Source organism: Dysidea avara, chromosome 7 (genome assembly GCF_963678975.1).
Source record: "Dysidea avara chromosome 7, odDysAvar1.4, whole genome shotgun sequence".
Classification (NCBI taxonomy): Eukaryota; Metazoa; Porifera; class Demospongiae; order Dictyoceratida; family Dysideidae; genus Dysidea; species Dysidea avara.
In genome coordinates, this window is record NC_089278.1 from 34066751 (window position 1) to 34083380 (window position 16630).

General features: G+C 37.2%; 1 protein-coding gene across 1 annotated transcript; it reads right to left on the reverse strand.

The window, feature by feature from the left end:
* Positions 1-14427, reverse strand: LOC136261452 (uncharacterized). The gene is made up of 3 exons (XM_066055460.1): positions 14293-14427; positions 1793-5757; positions 1-252 (listed from the first exon to the last, which is right to left on the reverse strand). Exons 1-3 carry the CDS (start codon positions 14317-14319, stop codon positions 141-143), a joined length of 4104 nt encoding a protein of 1367 aa, XP_065911532.1. The 5' UTR covers positions 14320-14427; the 3' UTR covers positions 1-140.
* Positions 14428-16630: the final 2203 nt, after the last annotated feature.

Consider the following 16630-nt stretch of genomic DNA (forward strand, 5'->3'; position numbering starts at 1 on the left):
TGATTTCTTAAAAATATAAGTAATTGTATTTAAAATGCACAAGATATCTATTCAAAAGCCTCAAATAAATAGTTTTAAATTAAAAACACAAACTACTTATCAATGAACAGTGCACACGCTAACTCATTAAGAGTATCACACTACAGTGTATTTCGTAAATGATCCATTTCAATGGAGCGAATGTCAGGTTCATCATAGTCAGTCTTAGAAGTTCTCCTCCGAGTGCTATCACTTCTTTCAAACACATCATCACTACATAATAAAATATAATTTGGTTGAACACAGTATCATACAATACAGTAGTATTTATTAGGGATCATAGTGGTTTGCACCTTCAGTCACAAAAAATGTTGATCAGAAACCAGCCTTGTAATAACTTCATGGTATATCCAAAACGCCTTCAGTACAATCTGAAATGCTTCCAATGGGTTGCTACAAAATTTAATTATCTAGTGGAATTTTCTGCTGACTGACTGCCTGACTGATCAGATGCCTTCAGACAAGCATAACTCAATAATGGCTAAGGCTACGTACAGGCTTGATTTTTGAACTGTTTGATGTCGCTTCAGCTTGACAGGTGCCTGCAGCTCATACAATGCATGCTACATAGACTTAATTACCTGTGTTCTCCATTATTTCTTTACAAGGTAATGATTCGCGGTAGTGTCATGTGATGGATTCCCCACATTTGTAACAGGAATCGTCCTAGTTTTTCATTGTAACTGGATTGATTGCAGAGGTCCTTCTCATATAGCATTCTTCATTTAAAATGTTATACAATGGGCTGAACCTATATAGCTGATAATAAAGCATAATGGCCACATCGCTATTTCAGAAATTGATAGTTGGGATGCGTATTCAGCAATAACAACAAGCCTGGGCTTGTCTTGTACAACCTCTGCTAATTCCCAGCAGCTTTTTTAGTCACTGAGAAAGTAGTAGCAACCTTTCTTGTGTGCTTGGAAATCATTATGATTGTACATTGTGCCCAAAAGTTTGGTTTTTATTTAAGTCAATAGTTTCATTCCAAAGTGATGGACATTGATTAGAAATCATTTGCCCTTGGAATGCAAATTACCTGTGAATTTATGTTTGAGGAAACATGTATGTATGAATTTCGGTATTGAATTTTATGGGTAATGTACAAGAGTATAACTTCGGAATGAAATCACCAGTTGACTTAATTGAAACAAAACACAAGCTGTTTCTTTCAACAAGATCCATCACAAGAAGCCATTGATGCACTACATGCAACCCGAAACCTTTGCGCTACAAGATGGGACACCAAGAGTTAGTCTGTATTGTACTTATAGTGCTATGCCAAAAAGCACATGCTGAGCCAGAGAAATGGTTAACTGAGAATAATCAAGCCAATAGCATTAGCTGTTATTAGGTTATGCTTGTCTGAAGACATCAGCGATACTAGTCATTCAATAGAATTTGCAAATATCATACGTAGCACCTTATGAGAGTCATTTTGGATCATTCTAAAGACACAATACAGATTGACTATGCCTAACCAATACTACTAAGTCGTTGTGTAGCTAGGTAAGGTGGGGATGGATGTTAATTGATATTTTAATTGTGGCAAACCACAATCCTTCATGGTCTCTACTATACAATACCATAATTATCCTGTATGATGTTACTGCAGGCTAATATCATACAACAGTCATCAGCAAACAGTATAGGTGATGAGTATAGCCAACAACAAGTACAATGGTAACTATGTACATGGAATGCATCTGAAACATGTCTAGTTTAAACAATCTCTATTACGCCATATGCCTACCTGTAATTTGTGCTAACATATGAAACTTGTGTGACAGTGCTAATCTTTCGAGATGATTCTGCACTTGCTTGTCTACTTGCTTGCTGAGTGTTATCGGGTTCAGTTGTGTGCTGCTTTACCATGTAAATATAATGACACAAAAATATAAAGGATACTACAAGTGGAAAAAAGTAAAGACCATATGCCAATCCAGTGATAGAATCAGTAGTAAATCCATTAAATGCAACCATTTGTAAGGGTACAACCAACAGTAGTGTATACAGAATGATTCCATCAAACTCATACAGATGATTACTCTTGTAAGGTTGCAACAAATAATGTACTAGAGCCACAATGATGCAGACAATCATTAGTAGATACTTTTCAACATAAGGGTTAGTGAAATGGACGATTGAGATGATTAGAATCACATGTCTACAAATCAAATAAACAGCACCTAACAAGCGAAGGTTATCCTTGTAACATCCTTGAAATTGATCCAGTAGAGGCTGTAACCTTGTAAAAGCAATTTTGTGATTTATGAGTGGTTCAACCAGCAGCAGGAGAGGTAAACCAATTCCTATTACTAGTTCAAACACAATGGCTATGAAGAAATAGACCAAGTGACGGCCAGTAAAATATTTCATCACTGGGGAAAGATAAGCATATGTCTCATCCACATCAGTAAATTGTATGAATCGCAGCATATGTAATGAAGTATTGGTAATGGGCATGTAGGCTAGTGTTAAAACAAGACATACAATTGGAGCAGCTACTTTGCCCATTATAAAAGTAAATCGTTTGGAGTATCTAGCAGTCTTACTAAGTACCAAGATAAATCCCAACATTGCTAATGGGTGAATAAAATGTATGGCATATTGATCAATTGTATCCATTCCCTGTACAAGGCATACTTTGTAAAGAAATCCTGGATATAGTTTGAATACAGTACCACCAAACACCGTAATCACTGATTGTAATCCATTAGAATGGCTTACAATTGGTCCCAACAAAACATCCACCACACTGTAATAGTAAACGATTCCAAAGAGATACCCAAGCTTAAACTGTATGTGTTGGAAACACCACATTAATGTAAAGAAAGCCACAATTGCTATCACCCAGTAAACCATTACACCGATAATCACCAAGACTGTATACCCAGGATGACAATCATCAACATTGATACATTCAACAGAATCAAAAGGTATAGTATAGCCATCATCACAGCTACCACAAGCTGGTCCTGTTCTGTGTGAGTCACACTGGTCATCTTGAACTGATGGTAACACAAACCTTCCTGGACTAACTTCCCTGCGTCTAAAGTTACAATATGTATAGGGACATCGTGATACAGTGGTAGCATTTTCCACCATACCAAACCAGTAATCTCTCTTGATAGTTGGTTCAGGTGTACATGAAACAATACCATCAGTGGTATAGCATTCACACTGCATTTTTGTGTCGTGGTAAGTGTATCCTGATCGACAAGGAATTAGTTCTACTACAAGATCAAAGCCTAAAGATACACTAAATAGATGCAACTTTAGTGGAGGACCATTTTGAATACCAGTTATTTTAATGCCTACAAACTTATCACTTATCAGAACAGGATTAGTTCCAGTGATCATATAATTTGTACTGCCATTACTAGTGGTACAGTTCTCTTCACATGTTACGACAAATACTGTTGACTCAGCAGATTCGTTATTGTAACCCACAACTTGTGCTGGTATTTCAATCTCTTCACCAAGCATTATATCAGTAATGTAATAAGTTACACAATCCATATCAACACACTTCGCAGGTTCCTTAAGTCTAACTTTGAATGGCTGAGTAGACAGATCTGTTGTTTGGTGAGACATGAAACAAAATGTTGATTCTGGAAGGTAAAAGATTGAATTTGGATCTGAAGAATTTTGAATTGCTGGCAATGTTGGGACGTCATAGAATATTGCATTGCCAGAGGCTGCAGCACTGTTAAGGTTGAATATAAAGCTACAAGACTGCTGGCCCTCAACAGCTTCAGGAGTTATCTTGTCACATAACAGATTACCATCTATCTTTGGACAATCTACAGCTGTTTGAACGTCTGCTTTACACACTTCATTTCTATCCAAATACATTAGCCAATTGCATTTAACATTCAAGTTAGTTGGGAAAACAATATACATTGCACCACCACGTCTAAATGCAAAATTATGAACAAAGTAAAATTGAAATGGAACGAAGTTTGGTAGAATAAATGCATCACCTAAATATAGAGCAGCACCGTTATTATCTGTGTTTGAATCAAATGTGGTATTACCATCACCAACTACCAACACCCTTGTGACAGTCAATGCACCACCAGAGTTATGTGAAAAATTTGTAGACCGACCCACCAACAATAATCCAAGTCCAGCATCGTCACCAAGAGATCGTTTAATGATTCGGACAATTGAAGAACCACCTGAATTTCCTACAATGCTGCTGTTGTAAATAGTAAACAAGAACGCATGATCAGATGTTAATGAAGTATATATGACCGTGCCAGTGCTGCCACCAGTGTTATTTCTAAATTGTGAGTCTTCCACGTAAAATTTGAAGCTTCCATGGTATACACCATTAACATCAAGTCCACCTCCATCACGATCAAAATTGTTTTCAATAAATTGCAATTTGGTAATGTTTACTATGCAATGGTTTTCAAACACACGAACTGATATTAGGCCACCTCTTCTTAATGGAGACGTTCCATAATTACTAACAGCTTGAATTTTATGCAATGAAATATTAATATCAGCATGGAGAAGCCGCAAGTAAACTAAAGCACCCCCTGTGTTGTTTATGAAATCTGAAGACATAAGATCTACAGTGCTCTGAGACTGCAAGTTCATTTCAACAAGTCCAACCTCATACCTTTTGTTATCAACAAAGTTACAGTGAGTCACAGCTAGATAAGAAGGTTGTCCTGCTATGATAAGGTCAATCACATTTCTTCCATCACTGTTATTTATAAAATTGCAAAATGAAATGTGTAATATAGACATTATGGTGGTAGGTGATAATGAATTTAAATGTATCATTAATGCAGAGGAGTTGAGAGAATGCTGTATTACACTGTTGTTAACAAAATTTATGTTGCTTAATGTAACAGTTGGTGAGTTTAATGCTTTAATGTTCACTGCACCCCCGTTGTAACCACGATTAGATAAAAAGGTTGTATGATGAATAATTATTTTCATAGACACTGAAATGTTAGAATGTACCACTTTCATGGCAGCACCATCAGTTATTTCACTAATCCGATCATTAGCATATTTCAAGTCAACTTTTCCAAACTGACCATTGTATTCAAAAGTACAGTTAGAAAAGTATACACTAGCTGCTTCATATGCTTCTCCGACATACAATCCACCAGTTGCTCCATGATTACTAGTAAAGCAATGTAGTTCATTTGCATTATCAGTGCAAAATACAGTATCATAATTAGCATTGTTTATCACCTGTGTGCCAGTAATATTAATGATACCAGCTACCATGTGTAGATGCAGTGCACGGAGTTTGGAATTCTTCAGAACACAATTGGCTATAGATAAATTGGTTATGGTTGTGAAAGTTAAACCACCTGTAGAATTTTGAGTAGTAGGATCACCACACCCATCCCATGTGATCCCTTCAATAACAACATTACTACAGATATTACAGGATACTCCACCAGTATTGTTACACATTACAATGGTGTTACCCTGTCCTCTTATTGTAATAGCATTAAGGTTGTGTAACTCTACTATTGTAGTTAATGGGACTGAGTTGGATGTTATGTTAACACAATCATTACTCTGTAAATGGTTTAGTACATAACCAAGTGAAGAACAAGGATAATCTCCTTCCAAACAATCTTCAGTATCATTTCCATCAGTGTTAACAGTGGTTTCTCTAGCACTCACAGGATTTTCCCAGATCAGAAAAAGTGCTAGTGTGAAAGTAAACGCAAACATTTCCTGCAGTATAAAATATAAACAATTAAACTGACATCAATAGGAAAAAAATAATTATAATAATTATATTGTTAACTTGGTTTACTATGCACACTTGAGCAGTCTCATAACTTGCAACTCGTAATGTATGAAATATAAAATGGATGCTTTATTAGAGTGGCTGAATGCTCTATTAGAGTATTTCAATACTACTTCTTCATATTGTTCACCACATTAATCGATGCTCATTTATCCAATCACTACAAAGTAGCAACTGTTCATGATGTACCACTGTCATTGGATTATACAGGAGGTCGTTTAGAAGTTTTTACTTTCTGTGTCACACTCTTACAGGCCCCTAGCGTGATACTATTTACTGAAACATGATAAGTTCATTAATACTACTGCTAATTTTGTACTTGTATATTACAGGCAGGCACTGTTCTGTTATCCAGCATCATTCAGACATTATGTATATAGGCTGGTCAAAACACAATGACAGCACAATTGGTATGTACATATTTTGTTTATTGAACACCAGAGATCAGAACTAACATGTACATTATTTTAATTCCCAATTCAGTCATGACTTGTTAGAGTAAAATTTGCAAAGAAGATAAGTCAAATCTATGAACAGATCAGACTTGTGTCCATTCACTAGTATATCTGCGGGTGTAGGCGACCTCCCTTGGTTCTCTTCTTCTTTCTACGATCTCTACTCAAACTTAAAATTCTTAATTTTTCTTTATACTTGTTTGTTAACATTTTGTAACATCTTTGTATTCGACTGAACATGTGCCCCAATGATCAATTACTGACTTGAAAGTGAAGTGGTCATTATGCTTCACTTTCAGCTATGTTCAGCCTGTTTTCACAGTGTTACAAACAAAAACAGTAGGAGAAGTACCTCTGCAATCAATCAAGTAACCACAAAAAAAGATGGAAGATTTGCATGTCCCAAATTATCAATTACTGACTCAAAAGTGAAGTGGTCATTACGCGTTGCTTTCAACTATGTTCAGCCCATTATACACAGTGTTACAAATGCAGAACAACAAGAGAGGTGCCTCTGCAACCAATCCAGTCTCCACAGAAAATACCATTAACCTAGGGAAGCCATCATACTAGCTACCTTGAATTGACACCTTAGGCTATCAGCAAAAAAGAAATGGGACACAAAGGAGGACAATGGTAAGTCCATAATGTATGCATTGTACATACTGTGGTATACCAAAAGGCACCAATCGGGCTGAAGCAACATCGAACAATAAAAAATTCAAGCCTGTAGTCTTAGGTGTTATCGAGTTACGTATGCTTGTCTGAAAGCATCAGGCAGGCAGGCAGTTAGTCAGTCAGTAGAAAAGTCCAAATTAAAAAAATTACAGCAATTTATTGGAAGTGTTTAGGGTCATACTGAAGGCACTTTTGGGCTTGCTGCCAAGGCACCAGGATGGCATTGTGAAGCTAGTGTTTGTGTGATGTTTTTGCCCAGCAAACCTCCATGATCTCTAATACATGCACAGTACTACCGTACTGTGTGGTATAACACACAATTCAAAAACCATTCATCCTAAGATTACATAAGCTCACAACTATTTATAGTATAGCAGGAATTTTTGATGGATGGAACTTTCGCAAAACTGTGATTTTCATGTTTTTTTTTGTTGTTTTTTTTAAATTCACAAAAGTCTAGAAAATGTTTTTGCAATAAAGGTAATATACCGTAGCTATACATAACCTTAAACATGTATACAACATGAAAACATGCTTGTTGCAGCACAAACCCAGGGGGAATTCACCTCTGATTTTGCAGGGGCTCAGGTGAATGCGAACCAACTATAACAGAAAACCATAAAATATTTATTTCACCACTAATAGCCACGACTACTATTACTTTTAACACAGAAAAACGTGATACAGCTACCATCCAAGGGGAGACCACTATCAGCATGTACAACAGAAGTTTACTATCACTATCATAGGCAGTAGAAAAGGAAAGGGCTTTGCCACCCCTTTGTCCCCCTTTCAGAATAAGATCTGACCGAGGAGTAAACACTGCAGGATTGATCTACTCAAAATAGAGAATGTTCAAGTAATTAGTCATTTGGCATTGGTTGCCATTTAGATTCACTTGATGATTAATATGCTTCATGACTTTTATACCTCATGTTATTTTGTGCACCTGTCAAACAATAAAATAATTGATAAAATACTCTAATAGAGCAGTCAAAATGTTCCAATTAAAAGATCTTAGCTAGGATCAAACCTAAAACCATCAATTTATTTATTCTTCCCACTCTGTACCAAGTTTCTATTGCCTCTTCTGTATACTGTTTATAAAACTGTATTGGGTATAAAAACAGAATTGACTAAAAATGTGACCGGGCCTGCAATAATAGGGCATGTGGGCACATGATTTTTACCTACTTATTCACACTTTCATTACTCATAACGTTTTGTACCATTATACTATAACATTGTAATTTTCAGCTCTTAGTGCGCATTTAATTGGCATCATGAAGCAAGTTACAGGATGGAAATATACTTTTCCAGTACTGAGATATGACCTGTAGAGTGATGGGGTGTAGTTTGTGCCCACATGCCTGTTTTCGCAGGCCTGGTCACAAATATTGTTAATCTGCTGCACATTCTGTGAGGGATATCCACTAGAGACCTTAAGAAGGCTTAAAGCCTGTGAATACATAACCTAACAAACTCGGTCTAAATGCTTTTAACCAGATGTAATAATTGCAATACTTTATTATAATTATAAATTAATTCTGGTAAACTTTGAAACACCATTACAGCCAAAATGGCAGGGGGTTGTCCATGTCTTTGGAGGTTCTATACTTGGTTAGTCTTTTCTCACATCAAATTTTTCTCTGTCATTGATCACTTCATTTTGTTTAAGACTCATCCGTCAATGTGGATAAAATTCCTTCTTTTTCTTTTAAACTTACTTTGTGTCACCATATATAGTCATGTGGTCATCAGTGTTACAGGAGGCATGCAGAAAAATAGCACAGGCTTGCTAATACCCTTTTGTAGTATTACAGGTGTGTACTAGCTGTTGTTCCATACGTGTAGATCTGAAAAGGCCACACTTTTTATAGACCTTAGCAAACAACACCAGTTTGAAATTTACAGTTTTACAGGTAGTGCTATGATGATGGGTTTTCTATTGGTGTGTAATTGTGCTATTTGATTTGCATGCACAACTGTGTATCAACATGTACTTCTATGAATGCTATATACATTGTTTACATGACATATTGATTGACATTAGACACACTGTCTCCTCTCAGGGTCTCCTCTATTTCCTGTGAACTATACATAAGCATTTAACACTTTGAGGCATCTAAAACTTAGCAAAGTATGGAAAGAACTGATAAAATGTAGTAACTATTATTTTATATCCAAATAACTATGCGCATGCCCATACAATACTATGATTACATTTGAATTCTCAGCTAGGACTAGACCAACAAGTCATAAGTGCACTGACAATAGTCTCTAGCTGTTGAACAACTGTAAAACAAAAGAAAAAGAGATAAAACAGCTGGAATGCGTTTTTCGATAAGTATCTCTAGTTTGTAACAATCAGCTAGAAACATACTACAAAATCATTAAAGATAGTGTTACATGATAAATCACAATACATTGCTGGCTTGACAGCTCTAAGGATATACAGATGCCAGCTAATCTTTTATGGTCAGTATTGTGTAGCACATGTACCATATAGTACCATAATTATCGTATCATATTATCAGTACTACATAGTCAAAATTTTGGAAATATAAAACAATGGCAAATTTGATGAATGGTCCTTTAATTTGCCAATATTTTTCTGCCAAAGTATATTTCCAGCATATGGCAGTGTATGACACATAACAAAGTGGGTGATTTGCCAAAGTAGTCTTCACCAATCAGATTTCACCAAAGCCACTCTACAGTAGCTATATGTATATATGTGACTGAATTTGACAAAACCAGGCTTCGACACACAAAGCTTCGTTAGGAGATATGGCGATTTTAAGTATAATCATTGTGTAATAACTTCCCAGTGCCTACAGCTGTGCAAACAAAATTTGCACCAAGTATTCATCTATTTACTAGCTATCACTGAGTGGGTGTATACATTTCTGATACCCAAAATTAGCCCTGTTTTGGGTAGCTTTTCTCGAGCGGGTAATAATATCACAGATGGTAGTAATAGGGTGGGAGGGTGGTGGGTGGGCTTAATATAGGGGTATAAAATGAAGCAAGAAGACGATTGGAATCCAGAGGCAAAGTTTGCGCTCTCCATGGCCCTCAAATCACTCCAAATTGACTGAGAACACTATTGGCGAGCTCTCGGTGAAGTCCCAGCTCACTACACACCATTATCACAAAGCCATGGCCATTCAATAGCGCCAATCTCCCACTCGTGGCTTTGACAGGGTCGGAGAAAAGCTGCCACAGAAACCAGACTTGCCAGTCCTGAAGGAAGTACAGTGTGGAATATGATAGTGTACTAGGCCAGCAATCCATTTCTGGTAAAAACGTAAGTTTGATTTTGTGTGTGTGGAAGCCTTGTTATGTGAAATCCGGTCACATATGTGGACATTCTTCAGAGGCCATAAGTGAACAATATAGTAGATTCATAGTTTAACAAGCATGTAGGAGATACTAGGTAGTTACATTCCATAACTCCCTCAGATCAGACACAACTATACACCAGTCTGGCTGTGAGACTACAAATCTAGCACTCTCACAACGTATTTATCATTGCCATTATTACAGGCAGGCAGTACTGCTGATTTGCCTGCAGTATTCAGTCAGTGCTATGAGAATATACTCTCAGTAGCACAATGGGAATAGTTTTTGGACTAAATATGCATCAGGAATAGCTCAAACAAAATATCATTAACAGATGCTTTAGGTATAGATTTGATATGCAGCTACCGTACAATAAGCATTGCTGAACACACACATAGTAATAGTTCATGATGGCCACACTCCATATATAGCCAATATCACATGCATTCCACATGCCAGACCATCACTTAATGTTTATCACATTATGGTGCACCATTATACTTTATCACTGTAGTTATTCTTTTCAGTACACATATTAAAAAATGTGGGACACCTGTACAGTAATACAGGCCAGCATGCAGGTGCTGAACATTACCCTAGAAGTAGCTGCAGAAGGACTCATGGTTGACACATACACCACAAACATAGAAGTCACATACTGCGCTGTATGGTTCCATGGATTTAATTAATATTGTAGACATGTTGTTGATGGAGAATAACTACAATTGAAGCAGAAAGTAATGACTTTCACTAGCTCTGGTTATTGTAGGTATGATAGTTCAATAACCTCCATGCTTTTATGCAGCATAGCTCCAAACAAAATATTTCTTTAAAAACTTATTATAACTATAGTGCAAGAATTTTGTATGTGCACTAGTCCACTAAAACAGAAAAACAAATAGGTTATATGCAAACCACTATGAAATAGTGATTGAATGTATTTTCAAAATAAATTTGAGTCTTGAATTTTTCCAATACAGCATGCAACACTAAGATAAGAATGACATTACATAGGTGTATGTAAATAACTGCATCTTCAATTCCACCGCACAACAGGAAATATTGGCAAAAGGAAAATATGACAAATTTTAGTCAGCTTTGATGAATTAAAATTTTGATGAAAGTAAGAAATCACAAATCTAAAAACTGACTTTTGAAGTGCTTACGGACATTCGACAAATTAAAATCCGAAGAATGTAACCAATTTTTCACAATTTTCTTACATCAATATTTCCTGTCATACAGTACTATAGCTCTTCATCACCTGATATACATACTTTTTCTTGGCTTTGCTCTGGTACATACCTTTCAAAGGCATAGCCGGGGGGGTTCAGATGGTTCAGACAAACAACCCTTTCAGAAGCAGAATTTTTAAAAATTTAAAATCACACCAAATCTTACAGCCCTGAACTCTCCGGTAGCTACTTGCGCACTGGCGTGGCTCTGTACTACTTTTGAGGGTCACATCACATTATTTTAAATGCTGAATCATCAATGAATCAAGTACTGCATCACGTGATCAGTTGCACACGTGATTCATGGTGAAAATGGTGAAGGACTGTTTGTTGAGACATATTACAAGGTAGCAGCTGCGATGGGTTGTGTAATACATGTGTCAGGTTAGCACAAACCGTGAATAGTTGGTGTATATTCACATGATGAATGTTTTGTTTATTTGTCACATGTTGTGGGCACGTGATGTGTCGAATATATTGGGGTACAAGCCAAGTCTGAAGTCAGCAGGAGGACTATACCTGGAAGAAAGTATTGCGGATTCAAATGTGGAGGGCTCCCATGTGCTAAGAAGTTCAGTGAAGTTGGCTGTCAGTATACTATTATGTCAGTGTCTGGAAATGAAGATTAGTTAGTATTACAATAGGTTTATAGTTTCTATAAGCTACACAAAGCAGCAGTATGTAGGTTTTAGCTAGTTAGATGCACAACAGCACCTTTTAATGTTACTGCCCAAGGGCACATTTTGTGTGTGCACCATTTTCATTCAAACGTGGTTGAGGGGAAGTACCCATGCTTTCCCCCAAAGACATCTGTGCACTTCAAATCTGAACTCCCTTCCAGAAAATCCTGGCTATGCCCATGCCTTTGGTTTGTGATTTGTGTGCTAGCTATAGCTACATGTACCAACGTTGAAACCGGGTCACTACTGCTGACCCGGATGACCCACTGACCCGGATAGCAATCCGGGTCAGACCCGGATTTGACCCGGATTAATTAAAGCCGAGACGTGTTTCGGCTAGTCTCGAGCGAGCAAACGAGTCTAGATTTTGAGCGTTCGATTCGTGTTGAGTAAATATTGCAACTTCAGCCTAGCTGTAGGTTGAAGACCAAAAAAAAAAAAAGGTCTTCACCTACTGACAATAGCTACCCCTCACCATAGATACCCTCAGTTTCGTGCTGCATACTGCACTTACTAGCAAATGGGCGTAGCTGAGCGTATGTTGGTAATGCGATAAGTGGGCGTGGCTCACGAAAGAGCTACGCGATAGCGTTTATAAGTTTCCACGTCGTCAAACGAACAATTTCGTTTCTCACGTGATCCAATCCGGGTCAGACCCGGATAAATTGTAAACCGGGTCAGACCCGGATGACCCGGAGAAAATGTGACCCGGATGACCCGGATGACCCGACCCGGTTTCAACGCTGACATGTACTAAAGAAATACTAAGATATTGCATATACTTAAAGCAAAAACACAGCTTTTCCAACACAACATAAAACACAAAACAAAACAAAAAGCAAAGCAAAACCTCAACAATTGTGTTCCATGGCAAATACCTGAGCAGTATGCACCACTCAAGTGTCTAGTGTGGCTGGCTGGCCAACACTTCTTGAGGAAAGATTGATGGCCTAATGGATGTAAGAAAAAGAGAAATGAAACTTTCAATTCTGCTATTTAAGATAGAGATTTTCTTTCCCCAGGTCTTCATTTAAACAGCTGTTAGATTGCAGTAGGCAATATGAGTAACTTTTGCTTTGCTGGGCTACGGACTTGATTTTTTCATTGTTCAACATTGCTTCAGCCTGACAGGTGCCTTTTGGCATATCGTAGTACACACAATGCATGCATCATGGACTTATATGTACCTTTGTCCCCTTTGCGTCCCATTTCTATTCGCTGGTGTCGATTCGTGTAAAAGCTCAATCCGGTTTCCCTACATTTGTAGCTAAAAATGAAGTGTAATGACCATACTCAGTAATTGATAGTTGGGGCATGTTCAGATGAAAACAACATGTCAGGTGCCAATCTTTCTTTTGATGCGATAAAACAAGCACAAGGAAATATCAGTAGGAATTTTAAGTTTGATTAAGGATCATAGATATAAAAAGTAGTGAACAAGGGAGATCATCTACACCTGAAGATAATACTAGTGGGCATTTACTCTCTAATTCATTCATGGGTATAAGCTGAATCAGGGTTTAAATTTCCACTGGTGCATGTGTAGGCGACTCCATCTATTACCTTATCCCTAATCAATCTTACACCTGTTTATAAAGTAGAGAAAATCCACTTGGCTTAGATGTAACCCAGGTGACCTGGATAATCCAATCCAGTTTCAACCAACACACACACACAGAAACATACATATGCACTCACGCATGGTAATACAGTTCGTACACATGCACATGATAATTTAAAGATACATGAAAAAACCTCGGAAAAAACTGATGTTTGAAGTAACTACTGCTGTATGTATAGAGCTGTTATTATTATCTACTTTACCTTTTAGGCACTGGAGGGTGTACACAGAAGACAAAGCCTGTTCTACCAAAGCAGTTTGGTTGTACACTATCCAGTGCAGAACTGAATAACAATAGCTAATACAAGATTGACCCACCCAGCTCTCGCAGTTTCAAAGGTGTGAACATTAAATTACTTGCAGCCTGTTATACTGTAGCTACAGCTACAGTTGGTGCTGTGGTGCATGGCAGCTAATTATCGACCATAATACAATCAGAACGTACCATTATAACAATGTTGTAACAAAACATAAACTCAAAACACCAAACTTTAACTAGAGATGACTGGTATCCAGTTTAACTTTCGACAGGCTGGTTGGCGTTACAGCTAAGGTCAGTCTATTTCTTTGAGATATGGCATTCAATTATATGGAACCGAGTGTATATGGAACAGAACTTGGGACGGAATTGGCTATAGAATACGTAAATAATCATTGGATAACGAAAGCCGGCGTCTCAACGGCTCTTTGTTCTATACGGAACAGAATGATAGCGCGATATCTAGCTAATTGCTACCAACAGACCTTTGGTGTTTTTTTTACACCATAAAGCCTAAATAAATAAAATACTGAAAAATAAATAATTACCATATAGCTATATACAGTAAAGCCTTGTCTTTAAGAGAGAGATAAACGTCATAATTTGACAATTACATGAACAAATAATTACAAGGGGTCAGGAGTCCAGTCTCAGGGTTACCAAGTTATTACTAAAAAGTATGGAGCCCTGGCAAGACCAAAAAAAAAAAAAAAACTACATACAAAACTAAACACTCCATAACACATAACAATTTTGCGAATTTGGTGAATGCTCTATTAGAGTCAGAGAATACAGTCATTATGGATTTTGGTACTATACAGAGCATTTCAAGACTACTTTTAAGCAGAAACACTTAGTACAGTGCTATATACATCACAGGGACTAATAAACTTCCCTTAATAATGAATCACATTATAGAAGTCAAACGTGTCAGACGTGTCGCCAGTAGCGGTGTGAATATAGTTTACAATTGTAGGGATTTCATTAGCTAGATAAACAGCCATCTAACCACTCAATATGTCAAAGCAAAAAAAGTGATTGTAAGTGTATAACTGCTACTGCTATGAGCACAATTATTTTGAGTTACTCTAATAAAGCAGTCACCCATTTTTAGATTTATTTTTGTTACAGCGCACAGCAATCCTTCAAAGAATAATTGTAGGCTTTGACGTTTAGAGTATTATTAGCAGTACCATATGGGCTAATGAATTCATTGCAACTATGAATCTTGTTTAAGATAATAGTGGCGACATAGTCCAGACTAAATGACACCTATAACCATATGAATGTAATTTGCACTTGTATGGATTTCATTAGTTAGATAAGCTACTGGTTGATCAATAAAGCTGTCTGCACACATCAATTAGCTCTCAGTACAACTATTTATGATTTATGACAAAGCAATTTTAAAACTCTCTAATAGAGCAGTCTTTCGTTTTTAAGTATTAAATAGTTGGTAATGAATTATACATGGCTTCTCAACAGGTAAATAGATCAACTACATCCCAAGTAGTGGAAGCACGGGAATTAAATATCCTGCTTTATTGTTATTATCATACACTTTACAGTGACCAGTGCCAGCACTGAAGGTCTGGCAGCAACTTGTACTGCAGCCTGACCTTTGGGGTGTCCATTCATTCTCCTTCCCCGACCGGGCGATGCCAGGCCATTTTCCATATATGAGGGCAGTTGATCGCCTGTATCATCTACGTCTCAAAGGTGTATAAACTAAGTTGAGTTACTAGCAGTCTGCAGAAGTATAATGCCCAGGTAGGGTGGGGGAATACAGGGGATTTGACAAATGGTCTAGTGTCAAATTCCCCAGTATTGGGGCTAAAGAGCTTGTCAAAACCCCACTATATCTCGATAGAGGGGTTTCTATAGGGGATTTGATTTACCTATTTAAATAACATGATTTTTGGTTCAGTAAACTGCTGCTGTCAAAAGCCCCGCCAGGGGTGGGCAAGTGTAGATGTCAAATCCCCAGTAGGTGTATGGGGACCCATGGGGGTGGGGGTGGGGTAGGGCTTGACATTGATTATGATAGGTATATATCACACATTGTTGAACTCAGCTGGATTTTTTTTACCACATGCAGCTGCCACTGTTTATTAATATAAATAACTAATCTTCTTTGTACATCATACCAAGTCGATATGTTGATGCAATGTTCGGTTTAGTAGTAGTAAAAAGCTTTATAGTACAATGTTAAAAATACATAATGATACAAACAGTAGTTATAGCTACATGAGCAAGTTGCACTAAAGGAATCTGGTAACAAGTACCATGCAGACTCTGAGGTTATGTACTTATAATTAATTACTTATAACTAACTATTGTGTGCATTAAAGTTCGGTGGCTTGGGGTGTTTAGAACAGATGCTGCAGGACAAGAAAAATGAAGACTGTGTAAATTAGCAGGATTAAAGTTCTTCATAAAATGCTGCCATAGAATTTGGGATTAACTGAGCTTTGATGGTAAGAAATGGTTTTATTAGTTAAGTCAATTGTAGGTATAGGCTAGT